At 37.7% G+C, this 17,430-nt stretch overlaps 1 protein-coding gene across 5 annotated transcripts in view; it reads left to right on the forward strand.

Moving 5' to 3' along the window:
- The window catches only part of CW7, a 231,616-nt gene that overhangs the window by 76,973 nt on the left and 137,213 nt on the right, over nt 1-17,430 (forward strand). For all 5 annotated transcript variants that reach the window (XM_089799335.1, XM_089799334.1, XM_089799336.1 and 2 more), the window contains one exon: nt 15,461-15,567. In XM_089799335.1, coding sequence (XP_089655461.1) covers nt 15,461-15,567 — 107 coding nt within the window. The remainder of the gene's footprint in view (nt 1-15,460; nt 15,568-17,430) is intronic.

Genomic DNA, 17,430 nt, shown 5'->3' on the forward strand with positions numbered 1-17,430 from the left:
AACCTGTATATCATAAAACCACTAGAGACCTGTGTTGAAGCAAAACCCCCAACCATATTCTGTTCAAGCAATTCTCTATTTTTAATATTACAGTTGGATTCTGTCTGCATGCCTCATTAAGGTTTCCAATTCGTCCTCCTAACTGTATGTTCATGAATCTCCTGACTACGTACAATACAATATTTTTAAAAATTAATCTTTTCTGCAATATAGGGATGGATGTTGTGTCACAAGTTTCATTCAGTAGCTATACAATGTTGAGTCCCCCAAAGAGACTCTCAATGACTAAGCCAACCAGATGTACTATCATTATCCCCAATTATTGAATCATCGTTTTGACAACAAAATATATGCATTTATGTCATCCTGTATATAAAATTGACAAATAAGATTATTTATACCAAGATAGTGTATTGTAATTTTTCCATTATTTACTATTTGTAATAACCTATCAAATTGACATTTCCGCAAATATTTGGAGCATAGCCTCTTGATAATCTGTAAATATTTCTCAACATTGGTTGTACCAATCTTAATGGCTCTTCCATTTTTCGTAAGTCTCCCCATATCCATTTGATTATTGATCACTATTCGTATCTATATAATATATACTTATTGCTATTGGAAGCAACTAATATAACTGTCTCACCTGCACAATCATAGAAATATGGTTCAGGTATTCTACAATAAATAAGCTGAGAAGCTCAACATATCTCTATGATTAATCAGACAAGTCTTTTGCAGTGAACACATCTGTAATTGTCTCCCAGGGACGGACGTCTCCAGTCAGCAACATTCAGGAATGACTTAAGAAACAACAGAACCATTCTCTGTCACCGCCTAGAGTATTCAAAGGGAGGGTGAATATGATTATGGCAATTTTTTAGCAACCTGTGAACACTGACCTAACAACCCCATAAGTTTTAACAGCTCTTCGAACTATAGTCACAGGTCTTATATATATTCAACTCTTTTCCATCTCTTGCTTTATCTTATGTCTGCTGTGATTTGGGTGCCATCTCCTAAATAGTGTGATGTGTGTTTGCAAATGGGCCTGCAGTTCCTACAGTTGGTGCAGTAAATAAGACTAGAATTATCCATAATACCTGTCTCCTTAATACTTTGACTTTTCTTCTCCTTGTTTGGTGGTTATCATGCCATTTGCCTTTGTCTTATTTGTTTGCAAACACAATGAATGAAGAGATCATACTTATAATTTCATGACTTCTTCAGCATTAACATATACATTGAATAGAGGAATATTTCCAATAACCAAGTACAAATAAATAGTCACAGGAAATTACAGGTCTAATGATTCCATATTCTGGACTTTTTGCATCCCTTGATCAGCACTGAAAGAAAAAACATGAAATTACCAAATGTCTTGATATCAAATTATTTTGTTACCCACAAATTTGTGAAGTTTAAACAGGCGCTCCTCTGTATGGGTTCATGGATATGCATAAAGTAAAAGGTAAAATTCACGACCTGGAGTAACTCACCACCAGAGAGCTACTGAGATGGTATTTACGGGATATGCAGATTAAACCACAAAAAATAACAGATAGGTTCTTGATGCCCAATAAGAACCGTGACATTAATAATCAACTAGCATTTGAAGAATCATTCTAATTCCAGTGATATTCATTCATGCAAGGGTCTGTAGTCTCTAGAGTTGTTATGACAAATACTATATATGACACTCGAAAGTATATTGATTGCCAGTAATTCCTTTCTTGTGTATTCTCATTTGAATGTTGCTCAAGATGGATTATTCTCTGAGATATGTTGATTGTTGGCAATAGTGGGATTCATAGACTGAAGCCATCTTTCTCTGCGGTTCTTTTCATGTTCTATATATAATTTCTGCCATCAAAGATGATACTATATGTTGCAAACAACTTTAATCTTTATTTTCTGTAAGAAGCTTTAAGCACTGTAATACATTGTCTTGCCTGAACACAGACATTGCCCAACACAACTCATCAATCCCAAAGATATATATTCACGCTCTGATACCATGTGAATGATATTAAATTTATGATCAGACTGTCAGACTGATATGGATTTGACAATATGTGAAAGACAAAATCCTAACTTGTTTGTATTGTCTTGCAGATAAAATTGCAAGTTCTTGAATTATCAGAGATATAAATGTGAGTGTCTATTATGTAATGGACAGTTCTGCAATTACTGATCTGGAGAGAGAGAACAAATTTATTTATTTTGATTTCTTTTCTCTTGTGATCAGTTATTACATGTATGGTAACCAAGAGGCATGTCAAATGAAGACGTATCTGTTCAGTTATATGTCTCATTGAAGAGGCACGGAGACTTTACTTAATTAACCAATGGACCCGAGTGTTTATTAGGTGTGATTAGACACCATGAATTTATAATAAGCCCTATGATTATCGGGCATGCTAAGCAATAATCATCTACAGTCTCCAATCTGTTATGTGAAGTGGATCATTCACTTGATCCATATTGAAGCACAGAAGATCGATAATGATCAGGGATAAGCATCCCGATCTAAGAGAAAGATTTAATCAGATTTTCATACTTGGTTTGATTGGATCAGATTAATACAAGGATGATCTCAAAAGAAGCTTATGGGAGGATAATTTAATGTCTATGTATGTGTGTTTATTTATGTATATTGGTTATGGTGAACTGTAATACATCCATGCACACACATACACATACAGTTTGCCAGTTGATTTGTCCTTGAATCCTGACTGATGCTATCATGTCTTAACACTAGACTTCAAAGAAAATCAATAATTTTGAAGGAATATGACCCCTTTGTGTGTCTTTGGTTGAGTTTACCATGGTATTTAATGTACTGCAATGCCTTATAATATGTAAATAAGACAAACTTTGTTGGTTGAAACTAGTTTTATCACTTCATACATGCTTGTACAATGACATAAAATTCTTGATCATAGACATAGTACTTCCTTTCAAGTTTGTTAAAATTTGGCAGTGCTAAGATGGATATGTGCATCAGTATTACTAATACTCCAGCTAAACTTGCTAAACCATGGGAAATTTTTGTTTGAAATTTACTTTTTAGAGATGGTGATTCTACATTGGTTTTTAACTTCTTAGATCCATGCTCTGACTCTCTTGGGAACTGACAACCCCAAATACACTAGTTTTCTTTTTATAAAACTATTGTTCGGACTACCTATCAACTTTTTCTTCTCTTAATCTTGGCAAGTTTAATCTTATATGCATCAAAAGTTCATTTTTTAATTTATTGTAAATCAAAATGTCTTCTAAATAAACAATGAAAAACTTATTGTGAAAGTATTTCAATAATTAGTTCACCAACTTCATAAAAGTGTCCAATGCATTGGTCAACCGAAATGGCATTACAATCACTTGTACAATCCATCTTTTGTCTGGAATGCAGTCTTTTAATCATTGCCCTCTGTAGTCTAAAAATGATGGTGCAAGCTCTTTAGGTCAATTTTTTAAATATTTGGCTCTACTCAAACAATTTGTCAAGACATCCATTTAGATGATGTGTTTTGGTATCCTATGATAGGAACGTGATATCTATTTTCTCTACGTGACCATACTTGATTGCTACTTGTGGTATAAATTCTAGAGGATATCTCAATGACAAAATGCAGACCTTACAGTCCCAACACACTTATTGGCAATATAACGTTATTGTTAAGCACAACTCTTCCCTTAAGAGGCAAAGATCTCTTTTATTGCAGCTGGAAGATTTTTCGTGAGATAAGATAAATTTATTAATGTCCAACAAAAGACCAACTAAACAGTCTTAGGGACTGCCTAAGACAAAGTAACAACCCAACATACAATGGGAGCACCAAATGTTGTCTAGAAGAAAGACAGAGCAAAAAACAAAGAACTAAAGAATCAAAGCAAGAGGAAGCAGCCAAACCAAACAAACCAACAAGCTAGCTAGTCTGATCAATCGGGAAAAAATCTAGAATCGACGGATAGTCTGTAGGACAGGAGATTGCAAGCCATCTCCAAGACCCCCCAACAGTGCTAGAAGGGGAAAACTAGTAATGAGTGGAGGATTTGCATTGTCTCACAACCCTCGTAGACCCCAATGAGGGATTCAACACCTGCTTGATATCTCACATGGGGTGAATCACTATGAAGAATGAGTTAATGAGCTGGTTGGATTGCAATTTTTGGGGGAGTAGCCACTGTAGGGTGTGGTCTTGGAACCTCAGTGTCTCTTGAAGATAGAGCGAAAGGCACCTCTGGTCCATATATGTGAACAAGGTTGGGAGATATTGAGCCTTTCTAAATAACCAATAGAATCTCCCTCTGATCTCATAGTAGACGGGACAATGAAAAATGAAGTAAGTCTTCATCTCAACCTCTCCCAAATAAAAAAGTTGATAGATCTGTATACGGAGCTGATGGGTACCCACTCTGAAAGAACCAAAAGAGATATAGAGAGCACGAGAGTTGAGACCAACCATGAGACAGGTACAAGGGGCACATAATGATCTCATCCTATAAGTCAAGAAAATGCTCTACATAGAATGCCGTCATTGGATGGAGCTTTCCTGGGGGGGTGCAAATCCAAATAGTATGAATATACTATCTGTAAATGTTCGTCCTGATCTGCATGTTCAACTCTTGCTGAGGTCAAAAGAAATGAGACAAGGCGTTTAGGGAATACTAGATTGGGGGAAGGTGATCAATATTGATCTTGATAGATCCCAACAGAGTCGAGGCTTGAGTAAACCAACAAGAAGCTCAGCTGGTGGGGTCTGAGCACGCAATAGCCTCCGAAGAGCAATAGGCCTGATATGAATTTCTGTGATTCCCCTCCAAGGAGTCCATGAAGCCCTATAGGTGATGAGCCTTACTGGATCTAAAATAGTACCAAGTCTGAAAGCTAAGTTATCGATTCTGGTTCTGATGCTGATGTAGGTGCGGGGTGTTGATGCGTGGATTTTATTTTTTGGGATTTTGGATGCATCCATATATATATATATATATCTATATATATATATATATAATTTATGACAATGTATGCAAATAAATACAAGAAATATTAAATATACAAAAATAAACCATTCATTGAATCATTATCATAATCAAATTGAAATAACAGTAATGTTTAATTAGTAAATCACTCAAGTTCAAGATTCCAATGCAATTTGAATTACAAAATCAACATAGTTCATGGTTCAATGTTGATTAATCAAGAGTCCAGGCTCAAGATTCACAAATCACATCTAGTCATTCAAAATCATAAGGATTCTCAAAAAAATCCACATTCTCATCATCTCCTCCTGCTGCAACACTTGCAAATTCATTAAATTCATTTGAACCATGCATGGTTCCATTTGTGCTAGATGTATGTGCTATGATGTTATCAATATCATCATCCGTCATCATAGTAAGATCCTGAAGTGTTGTGTCCAAGTCTGTAGATTCATGAGCTACATCCCAAAGCTTGGTTGACCCTTCCTTGTATCCATCCTCTTTACGTAACAAAAGACACAAGTTGGTATGTATATAGACCAAGTCCTTAGCTTTCTTTGAGCCCAACCGGTTGCGCTCCACTAAATGGATATAAGAGTATGTACTCCAATTCCATTCGGCAGAAGAACTTGCAACTTGAATAGTGTTCATAAAAAATAAAAAATAAAAAAATAAACATACAAATGAAAAGCAAATTAGAGAATGTTAAACACTAAAGTGTAGAGCACAATTGCTAAATAAATAAATAAATGAAAACTTACTTGTGAGAGGATCTTGATTGCAAGAGGTTGTAGATGCTTGAATGGTTGACCTTACATGTACCACCATGTGATAGCTCCCATGTCATTTTGGTTCTTTATTGCATATGGAGTAAGTTTTGATCCTGAAGCAAATAAGCTAAATTCTTGCCTCACCTTTTTGTGTATTTCATCATCTGGGAAGAGTCTTGCAAATGCAGTGTAGCACCCAGTAGCAACTTCTTCATCTGCATATGATGCAATTCTATCTGGCATAGTAAGTATTTCCTGGCTATAGTACCTTGGAGATAAGTCATAAGCAAGGAGGTGCAATGGGGTAGTTATCCATATCCTCCACCTTTTTGCACAAGGCTTCACATTTTGTTGGATTAGTCTCATGTACTTGTATGGAAAGCTTTACCTTTTCTACCATGGTGTCCATGCCATCGTACACATCCCCTAAGCAAGGTGCATCTGTATTGGCAAAGTGTAGCATATTCATGATAGGCTCGGTGAAATCCATTACAAATTGCACACGAGCCCCCACCAATGCTCATCCAAGATCATACCCTTCACCTTCAAGGCTTTCTTTAAATTTGAAGCCTTCCATATAGCCCATTGGTTACAAATAACCATTTGGCCCAATGCTGATTTCACCTTGAGGAATCGTTTCAGAAAAATAGTATGAGATACAAATCTAGTCTTAGCAACCTATAAGCAAGTTGACAATATGACATCAAATATAAAAAAAAAATTATAAACAAGAAATTTGATATTGAACATGAATATAAAAGTTATTCAAAATAAATAAATAAATGAAACTAAATAATTACAATTTTAAATCTACCTTAAACAACTCCAACTTGGAGAATGATTTGAATATAGATTGTGACGTGGTGGTTTGTCACAAACATTTGTATCTCCTTTCCCTCTTGGTATATTTGCTTCACCCAATCTGTTTGGGTGCCAGTTTGTTGCATGAACAAGTTGCGAGTGTACGCGTATCGAGACTCAACCAAAGCACTTGCATCCCTACTATTCATGGCATTATCTGTGACCACCTAGATCACATTCTCGCTACCCACCATCTCTATTGCCTCAATGAGAATTCTAGAAATTAAATATGATTCCTTAACTTGTTCTTCCCAATCAATAGCCCTCAAAAACATTGCCCCTTTGGGGGACATTGCAATTACATTTATCAATGGTCAGTTTCTTGTGTCTTTCGATCGATCAGATACAATAGTTATGCCAAAAGTTTTCCAAGATGTCCTAAGTGGTTGAAGAGCTTTCTCTATAAAAATATTTTCTTTTTGCAAAAGAGTAGTACACACCTTTTCATACCTAGGGCTAATGTAATCAGTTGATGCTTTAAGGATAGCTGCAACCATTTCCTTCCTATATGGCGGTCTTACCAAATTGAAAGGAAGGCCATTGGCATAAAGCCAACATGCAATTGCTTTATCAGAAATCTCTCTTGCCTCCATTTTGAATGCTTGATACAACAGACCTCTTTTTGCAGGTAATAGCTTCTACTTCATTCTCCTCCTCTCCCACTTCCAAGAATGGATGTTTGGAGGATGCAACATGATCGGTGGGCACATTCACTTTGCTCTTTGTAGATGAAGGTTTGTACAAACTTGTTTTTGATTTGCTCACTAAATGATCAACAACCTCTTGTTCTTTTATGAATCCAAATAATTGTGCATCACTCAACCTTTTTCCATCTTTACTTCCCTTGCACAATGTTGTTCCTTTACCAGTAGGGCCCATAAAATGAGATTTGACCCGAGAATATGAGTTGTTGAATGGTTTACTATGACATATATTACATCTCCAAATGTATGACCCACCTTTGGAAACTTGTGATGATCTTGTGGTGTGTCTTCATAATGGAGATGCCACATCAATATTAAAGTTATCACTTTGTTTTTGCCCGACTACTGAACTTTGACTATCAGTAGTGGCCATTCTTGCACAATAGGAACTATGAATCTAATAAGAAAATAGAAAAAATTAACTTAGAAATGTTTAAAAAAACTTACTCCTTCATTTCTTTACAAAAAAACAAAACAAAATATCTTGAAAAATTCATTAAGAACTAAGAAAAATCATTGAAAAAGCAAATGAAATGGATTGAATGCTTACCTTTGATGCTTAATCGTTCTTTTTGGAAGCTCAGTAGACACCCTACGAATGATCCTCTTCCAAACTAATGACATTGCTATCAGAATGCTACAATGGATACCAAATGAGAAGAGAGCCCAACTACAAACAAAATGGGAAGAATGGGTAATGAATGGCCTCTTTTAGGGCCATTTTAGGGTTTTAAGGCAAATAGGAGGGAAAATAAAATAAAAAAATTCAAATCACATGTTTTTAAAGTCACTTAAGTGACTGGACGCTGAAAACAAGTAGATGCTCACAGGATGCACCCGGATGCTCTTCAGATGCTCTACGAAGCACCCTGCATGCATCTGCAGGAAATAACGGTGCTTCCTAACAGCACCCACCACACCTCCTCCCACATCCACACACCAGTCCGCATCCGCATCCGCACCTCCCTCCAGGCCAGATGCATCGGTAACTTAGTCTGAAAGGATGGGAACCAAACTTGGCAAGAACAATACTGTGTGGGGTAGACTCTCTGCATCTAATAATATGTCAAAGAAGAGTCTGGACCCTCTCCATAGAAGCCTTATTCGACTCCAGTAAGGACAACCCCAAACCACAAAACCATAGAGCACAATTAGTTTAATTAAGTGTCCAAAAGGGTCAACTTGGACTAGATGTCCTAGAAATGATGTTTGAAACATTGTCTTTCAACAAGGGTAAGAGAGCCACAACCCTTGTTAATACGAGGCTGAACCGCTAGTCTAAAGCTAATGCGGTTCATATCTCGATCTCCTTGACTACCTTGGTCTTTCTTAGGTTTACTATCAACTGTTGTAGGTCGCAAAAAGAGGCAAGGCCGTCAAGGAGTCTTTCAAGACCTTCAAGTGAGGAGGCCATGAGGACCACATCATCTACAATGAACAAGATAGAAATTGACACCTGATCTAAGTAACAACCATTCCTAGGGAGGGAGTGCACCCAAAGGAACTCCTTCAACTCACTAATGTAGAGTCCAAACAAACTATAAGACAAAGGGCAACTTTGCTTCACCCCAATGATGCTACGAATGAAGTTTGACATCTCATGAGGTGTCCTAATGTGACCATCACAGTCTCGTAAAGTCTCGTGTTGGGGCTCAAGAGAGTCGTTGGAGTCCTTGGGGGACTAAATGAGAGGTTCCAAGGGTTAGTGTCCTTTGGTTATCCAAAGGAAGTTGGTAGAAGTATGGAGGTCTGTGTACAGCTTGTGGTGGAAGGATTTATAGTCATCATCATACCACTCGTTTATGGCAAGTGCTCCTATGAGTAGGGGACAAGGTCTAGTGGGTGGTGTAATGGTGGAAAGAGAGGAGGGAGGCCTGCCATATGGAAGCGGTCTTGCTCTTCTTAATTGCAACTAAGGAAGGTGCTGGAGGAAGGGGATGAGGATAGGAAAGGGGGGTGGCGTGGGGAAATCGGGGTCTAGGGGGGAGGAGGGAAGGGCTTGAAAGGTGAGGCAAAGAAAGGCTTGGTCGACAAGGGGAAGGTGGGTGATGGCGAAGCGACTGAAAATAAGAATGAGAGAGGAGTTGGAAAGGGCGTACTCTACAACACTCGCACGCACACAGTGAGGCCAACAAGTGAAATGAATTGGAGTTGGGGAGGCTAGAAAGTTCGTTCATAATCACTAAGTCCAAGGACTTACACAACTGAAGCAAGTGGCAACAATACCTAGTAAGAGGCTCATAGTATCATTGGAGGACCTCTAGATACTCGGGGAGGGCGAATCAGACATAGAGGCACATATCCTATCCAACACCTTGTCATGGAGTGGAGTTTGCAAGCCCCTAGTCCATGCATTGAAATCACCAATAATATGAATATTCCCCAAATCAAAGAATCTAGTAACACTGTTAAACATGTTTGTGAATAGGTCCCTCTTCGACCCATTGTGTATAGCATATGGGGAGGAGGCCAGTGGAAAGTAACAAATTGCAATGAAAAGATCTCTAAGGCGAGAGGCTACCTGGCGCACACAGACTCATGTAAATCTAGCGAAGCTGTTTGAGTGAACCACATGTCACATTCTGAAATTGACTACAGATGAGGCAAGTGACCCCGCTAGAACCTCTAACACCACCTAAGCTTTGACCTCGTCCCTGTAAGTTCAAAACTAGTGAAAGCCCATAAGACCAGGAAGTGGTTGAGTAGGACTCCTATAGGTCTTAGTGACAAAAAGAAGGTTTGCAGAGCCAACCACGTCCTAAAGAAAACTTGACAGAGACCAAAGGAACCAATGTCATTTGAACATTTGACTTGTAAGCAACCAACACTACGTTCCTTTTTGCCGAGCCTCCTCAGTGACTGTCATTTGCCAGCCGTAGCCACCGAATCCCCACCCAACCAAGGGGGAAGCTATCGTGGAGTACTGCTCTAAGGTTACGTATCATGACCCACTTGCCATCTCGGCGTACTGCTGCTACAAGAGTCTGAGCCTATTTCAGCTCAACTATTTGTGATTTTGTAAGGTCCTTATTAAGATATATCTTTGATGGTAGAGGAAAGATTTTCCTACTTGCCTTGAGCACATGAAGTCTATTTGAGGAATTGTTAAAATGTATGTTTGGCCCATGCCCTATCAAGAGAAATGTCAGGAAGCTCTAGCTGGTCACATTGAAATGTATATGCCATGTCTAGTGGGGTGATGGGTAGAAAGCTGCGAATGAAGCTCTCACTCTTCTAGCTTTCTCATCCACAAGTTTGGAGTGGACAAGAGCCTCCACCTCGACAAGAGGAGGGGTTATTCCACCACCATTATAAATTGTTGTCGATAATTTTTTCTAAGTATTTGTTTCTATTTTTAGACCGGTTTATTTATTATCTAGATCATTTTTCTTTTCTTTAATGTGTTTGATCTCTGAAAGTTGTACAATGCGTGAGCTAATAGTTGTTTGCAATCAACGAATTCTATGATGGCAGAGGAAATAGTGGCTGATAGTTAGGTGATCTTATTTTGATACATATCAAGACATTGTTTCATTTTTGCACAGACTATCTTCGATAAGATACAATCAGTTGATGATGTAGCAAGATTTTCTAAGAGTGCAATCATTTTGTTTTTAAGGGATTGATTCTCTGATTTGAGACAAGAAACTTCATCCAACGGCTTGGAGAGAGGAGCAACATCACTCTTAATGCATTGATATGTTTGCAGTGGGGTAGAGGACATCCTTGTGTCGCTCGAGGTTAGTTCCATGATGTTAAAACTGCAATGCTGACTTCTAGAGACGTACAAGAACCAATAAGAGAGATATGCAGGCTGTAGGAGACAACAAAGATAGATGCACATGCAACCTCCACTATGATGAAGGAAAAAAAACGCTATGCTTTGGAGAGAACTTGAGATATAGGTTGTAGGAAATACACTACAGATGACCAATATCGAACTAGACCTGACCCACAAGGTTGCAAACAGCGACGAGTGCCACTGATGCAAATGAAAGCTCAGGTGATTGGAGACATGAAACTGGGTGACAAAACTGAACTGAACAAGATAGTAGAAGCACGGTCAAAGCTCAACTCCAAGGGTGCGAATGTGAGGTGAGGGCGGGAGAACCCAAACTGCAAAAAATGCTTTGCAGGTAGGACACAACAACCATGAGCCATTGCTGTAAGAAAGGAAATGGTTGTGCAAAGACAACCATGGGTTGTCGTTGTGAGCAAGAAAATGGTTGCGCAAAGACAAACAACTCAGATGCAAATGCAAAGCTAGATACACAACTTAATTACCAACCAAAACCAGCAAATGCCCGTGCATGACAACAACAACAATGATGGAGGGAGAGAGTTGTGGACACAAGAACGACTAGAGAATGGACAACCTATAGGGAATGCACTAGGAGAAACATGCAGCGTGCCTGATGTAGACATGGCACCGAGAGACACAGGTTGAGCAGTGTGCAATAGAGCCAAAGGAGGCAGGTACAGTCCCGAGAGCTCTCATTGCTAATAAAGTAATGTGCAAATCACAGACAACACTCCAGCTGGCTAGTAGAATGGGAAAGTTGCATTTTGATTGATTAGCACCTTATTTTGGATTCATTGGTTAAGGTTTCCAATTTTTTTGAAAATTTTATGTTTCCCTGTATATATCACGTGCAGTACTAGCAATATATAGGAACTCATTGTAGAAATGAAATGAATTTGTAATTTTTTGCTAATGTTCGTAAATGGCCATACTTGATTAATGGAAAACAATAGTGAATGTGATTACACTATAAAATGTGCTATCATAAAAACCTTACAACTTGAAAAGCAACAAAACAATATTAAGAACTACAATAACACAAACATATGAATATGATGAGTAGTGTAAATCTGAATCTTATCATCTAAGTACAAATACAAATATGCATGTGACATAAACATTCTATAAAGAAGTACAAAGTTACCGAAGATGAAAGCTGAGGATGAAGATGAAGGCTGGTGACCAGTGTTGTCATATTTATTTCAAACTCAAGGGTAGAAGAATCAAATTCATCACCATCCATCATTCATGGGAGGTGCATTGCAAGACTTAATATTTCCACAGAAGATGGTCTAGAGCTAAGAGACCAAGCTTAACAATCCAAGAGGATACAGGGCAGTTTCTCTAAACCTATACTAGGACTCAAGCTTAGACACAAGCTTATCATGATCTGCTGAAAGATCCCTAATGGATCTCTTTTGCTGATCTGCTATAATTTTATTATTTTTAAATTTCTCTTCCCTGTTTATTAAAATTTTCTTGCAGAACTAGACGGAAGTTGCAAAAGAGTTTGATTATTTTATGTTTTTGATGATTTTTCAATAAGTAATAACAGAAGCACAATAACATGAGCCAATTCTGAAAATATATTCCAAATGCAATCAAAACAATTTCGCTTCAAGCAGATTTTCCTGAATATACGCCTAATAAGTAATCGGATGAAGATTTATAATCATATTCAGATGAATACAACCAAGGACAAAGCCAACCTGAAGGCGTGAATGACAAATATGAGCCCAGAAAGAAGTTACGACCAGATTCCAGCTCTTCAAGTGCTGCACGTGGGAAAGAATATGGCTGCCAGGCGCGGTCGTACAGCTGCAAAGTGCCCACACATGGATAAAATGTCCAAACCCTAGTGAAAACTCTAACACAATACTGCGTTCCCGTGAAGAAACAATCCTTAATCTCCAAGATGCTTCTAAATGCTAAGAATCCAAACCACTATTTTAGGGGCTACGTCCCAAATAGACAAAGCAAGAGGGTTTGGCGTCCCAAATGCTGAAAGCTCAATTAGAGCCCAAAACCCAAATCCAAAATGTAATATGTCAATAATACCTTCGAACTTTGTCTTCATCTCCTTATAACCCACCAAACTTAGCTCAAACCCTAAAAGTGTCTCCATGTGGTGTTGGGTTATGAAATAATATATTTCTCATTTTTAAAGTATTCAAGTATCCAGAAAGTGACCTTTTTCCCAATAGAAAGAAATCTGTTCACCGAAATGCTCTGAGTCAAAAAAGAAATATTTAGAAAAGTTCAAGACCTTTCCAACGAGCTATTACACCAAGGGATAAGCAATCCAGATGAGGCCAAAACCCCTTATTACTCCAAAATGGCTATAGCTTAGCCTTATTTAATTATTAAACTCTAACTTAGGAAATATTAAAAATATAACCCAAATAGCCACAAAATGCCCAACTGACACCACAAACCATAAAATCATCCTGTCACTTGTCTGTGACTGAAGTTGGAAATCAAGGATCCATTGGTAGTCTCATCCCTAAAATCTAGGGATGCTCCAAAAATTTAGGAAACAAGCCCTATCCCTCTGAAACTGAACCCAAAGAGTAATCTCATGGAGACCCAACCCTGGGCAAGATCATACCTCCTAAAAAGTAGGAACTGCCTCCTAAAAACAAGGAATGTCTCCCAATTGAACAATAACTGCCAGAACATCAAGTCCCCAACACTGAATAGCCATACTGGGTCTCTATCCAACCTCGTCAGCCTACAAGACCCCATAATAAGCTGACTCACATGTCTCTGCTTCCCTAAAATCTAGGGATGCTCCTAAAATTTAGGAAACAAGCCCTATCCCTCTGAAACTGAACCCAAAGAGTAATCTCATGGAGACCCAACCCTTGGCAAGATCATACCTCCTAAAAAGTAGGAACTGCCTCCTAAAAACAAGGAATGTCTCCCAATTGAACAATAACTGCCAGAACATCAAGTCCCCAACACTGAATAGCCATACTGGGTCTCTATCCAACCCTGTCAGCCTACAAGACCCCATAATAAGCTGACTCACATGTCTCTGCTTCCCTAAAATCTAGGGATGCTCCTAAAATTTAGGAAACAAGCCCTATCCCTCTGAAACTGAACCCAAAGAGTAATCTCATGGAGACCCAACCCTTGGCAAGATCATACCTCCTAAAAAGTAGGAACTGCCTCCTAAAAACAAGGAATGTCTCCCAATTGAACAATAACTGCCAGAACATCAAGTCCCCAACACTGAATAGCCATACTGGGTCTCTATCCAACCCTGTCAGCCTACAAGACCCCATAATAAGCTGACTCACATGTCTCTGCTAGACTGAGCTAAAAGAGGGGACATGACATCTTCTCTATGGGAGATTATAGAATGATACTATCATCATATCTATCCTTGCGAGGGAGTTAATGGGCAGTTTTATCTTTATTGTTCTATGTTTCTGATTACCGTAGTTGAGTAATGGAACCTTTGGTTGCTTTTAGGGATTCATTTAGGATCATATTTGGTGACAGATTTGTGCTTTTGTGTTCTGAATTGAAATTTCTTCTGGTAATCACATTACACTTTATTTAATTTTTTTAAGCTTGAGTGAAAAGCTAAGTTATATGTCTAGTCATACTTAGCCTAAGTAGTCAGCTTTGAGGTTTTTATATTCTAAAAGCATATACAAGGCAAAGAAGTGTGAAATGGGTTCCTTGGAAGCGACATCTTTTGAATATTAGTAAAGAGAAGTAGAAAGGTATTATGCTTTCTTGTTGAGTCCGATTTCATTGCATTTATATCAAGCCCAACTGATTGCTTTAACTTTTAGATAACTATGCTATATGTTTATAGATGCATATTTGTGTGAGAGACTTTGAATTTGTGGATAACATGCTTTTACTTGTAACTAATGGCTATATGTAAGTACATGACTTAATAATATGATATAGTACTTGGTATTTGTTCTGCTTTCTTGACAATTGGAAAGATTTGTTTATATTTTTTATTTCTCACACCCTGTGGAGTTTCTCTTTTATGTTTCTCTGTTTAATTTTCATAGTTATTATAATTTTCATTCTTTTACCATTAAATCTGATATTTGGTCAAATATTTCACTTTCATTCTAATAGCAAAACTTTGTGTTTATATTGTTAAATTAATTTCTGCTGTTAATATCTTCTATTATTTGCTTTTAAAGTTATCTTAGCATGTCCCTCTCATTCTTTATGTAAAGATATGAAAAAGATCTTTTGTGTATGTCTGAATCCCAGTCTTTTAAAGATGCAAAAATTGTTTCTTACTTTAAATTGCATTTTTTCATGGCATTAGAAGTATAGTAACAGCCTGTGCTTGACAGCTTGATAAAGTGGTTGGTGAAAATGAATTGGAAGTTGATTGGCATCGCTCATTTTACCTTAATTTAATTGCTCACACCTCGTTCAAAGTTACTGTTGCAATCTGCAGGTTGGTTTCTCCATCCCTATCATATTGTTATCATTAAGCCAATGTATTACAGTTGATGAACACAAGAGAGACTAAACTTTAAGGCTTTGCCCAATAAGTGTGTATATTCTTTCAGAAAAATAATTATTAGTCTTTTGATATAGAAGAATAGATGATTTTTAGAACATTAAATCGGTGTTACCCAGGGATGTGTTTCCAGTTTCGACCATAATCAGCAGTGTCTTGAAAATGGATACTGCATCAAGGACAAGGGGCTGCGAGGAAATGTTTTGTAGTTCTCTCTTCTTGCCCATATATTGCATACAATGTCATGTATCAGTGTCTTAGTCTATTATTTTATTTTCTATAGGCTATTTGGGCATTGCAAGAGAAATAATATAATAAGTAAAGTTTTTAACTTAATCCGTTCAAAATACAACTTTATGTTATATTCGTAATAGAAAACTTGTGTTTTATTATTTAAAAGTTTGAAGTGTTGCTAAGACTAGGGTCCAAAAGTAATGTTATATAAAAAGATAGACCCTTTTTGATCCATAATTAGGGGTTTACTAAATTAATCCTAATAACAGAATTTTCCCAATCCATGCAGAATTACGTGATCGTGCTTTTTAACCATTGAAACTGCAATTAGGTACACTTTTACAAAATTTCATGAAATTAACTAACTACTAAAGTATAGAAATTGGAATTTAAAATAAGAATATAAACTGAAATATTCAGAATGTAAGATATGAGAGAGAAGAATGATAAAACAAAAGACAGATGGAACACACGCATGTTGGTATTGAAGCTTGTCCAGTCAGTTCTAGGTCTCTGGGTTGGGTTCTCAATGTTGGGACCACTTTATTAATACTGCGAAGCAAAACACTTTGTTACAATATTTAAGCTTTAGAAAACCTGCATCAAGCTCCTTACAATCTCCTTCACTTCTGCAATTTTCGGTTTATAATAAGACAAGATAAGATAATGATATTAATGTCCAACAAAAGACCAAAAGAGGTATATGGGACTAAAAGATTACAATAGAGAGGCAAACACCAGCAGGAACACACAAAGGTGTCCGAAATTAAATGACAAAAACCAAAGCAACAACAACAAATAGAGAGAGAGAGAGAGATAGCGAAAACACTAAGAGAGACTAGGAGTCATTCTTAGGCGAACTGAATGATACACATGTTGATGTGTAGAGGCATTGAACTGTCTTTGGCCACTCGTAGAGGAGTGTCACTGGTGCAAATAACCGGAATGGGATCTAACACATCTAGAAAGCCCGGTAGATCTAGTAGAGCTAGAAGGCCTTTTCACATCACGCAAAGGAGATAATGGTGTAAAAAAGACAGTAATGAGCTGAGTAGATGAGTGCCGTTGTGGAAGTAGTGACTGGATCGTGCTATCACGGAGCGTAGTGGCCTCACGAAGATAAAGTGCAAGACATTTTTGATCATAATAGCTGAAAAAGTCATAGAGAGAGAGAAGCATTCCCGGAACAGACAAAAAAATGTCCCTCTGATCTCATAGTATATAGGACATCGAAAAAGGAAATGAGCCTCAGCCTCCACCTCCCCTAAAGTATAGAATATATAGATCCGTTCCCCACTATCAATATGATGATTAGTCTGAGCCCGAAGATGGTGAGAACCAACTCTGAAAGAACCTAAGGAGCTCCGTAGGGCATGAGACCACCACCAAGAAAGTTAGCTAAGACGGACAATAATCCCATCAAAAATCTCCAAAAAATGCTCCGCATTAAAGGACATCTACGGGCATAACCCGCTAGAAGGGTTAACCCAGGTAGTGGCAATATAACGTCTATAGATGTCAAGTCGAACGTGCTCATTCAACTCTTGTCGAGAAGGGAGAAGA

The sequence above is a fragment of the Cupressus sempervirens genome, chromosome 9, assembly GCF_028749045.1.
Source record: "Cupressus sempervirens isolate cs-2001-9-10 chromosome 9, ASM2874904v1, whole genome shotgun sequence".
In the NCBI taxonomy this organism is placed as follows: Eukaryota; Viridiplantae; Streptophyta; class Pinopsida; order Cupressales; family Cupressaceae; genus Cupressus; species Cupressus sempervirens.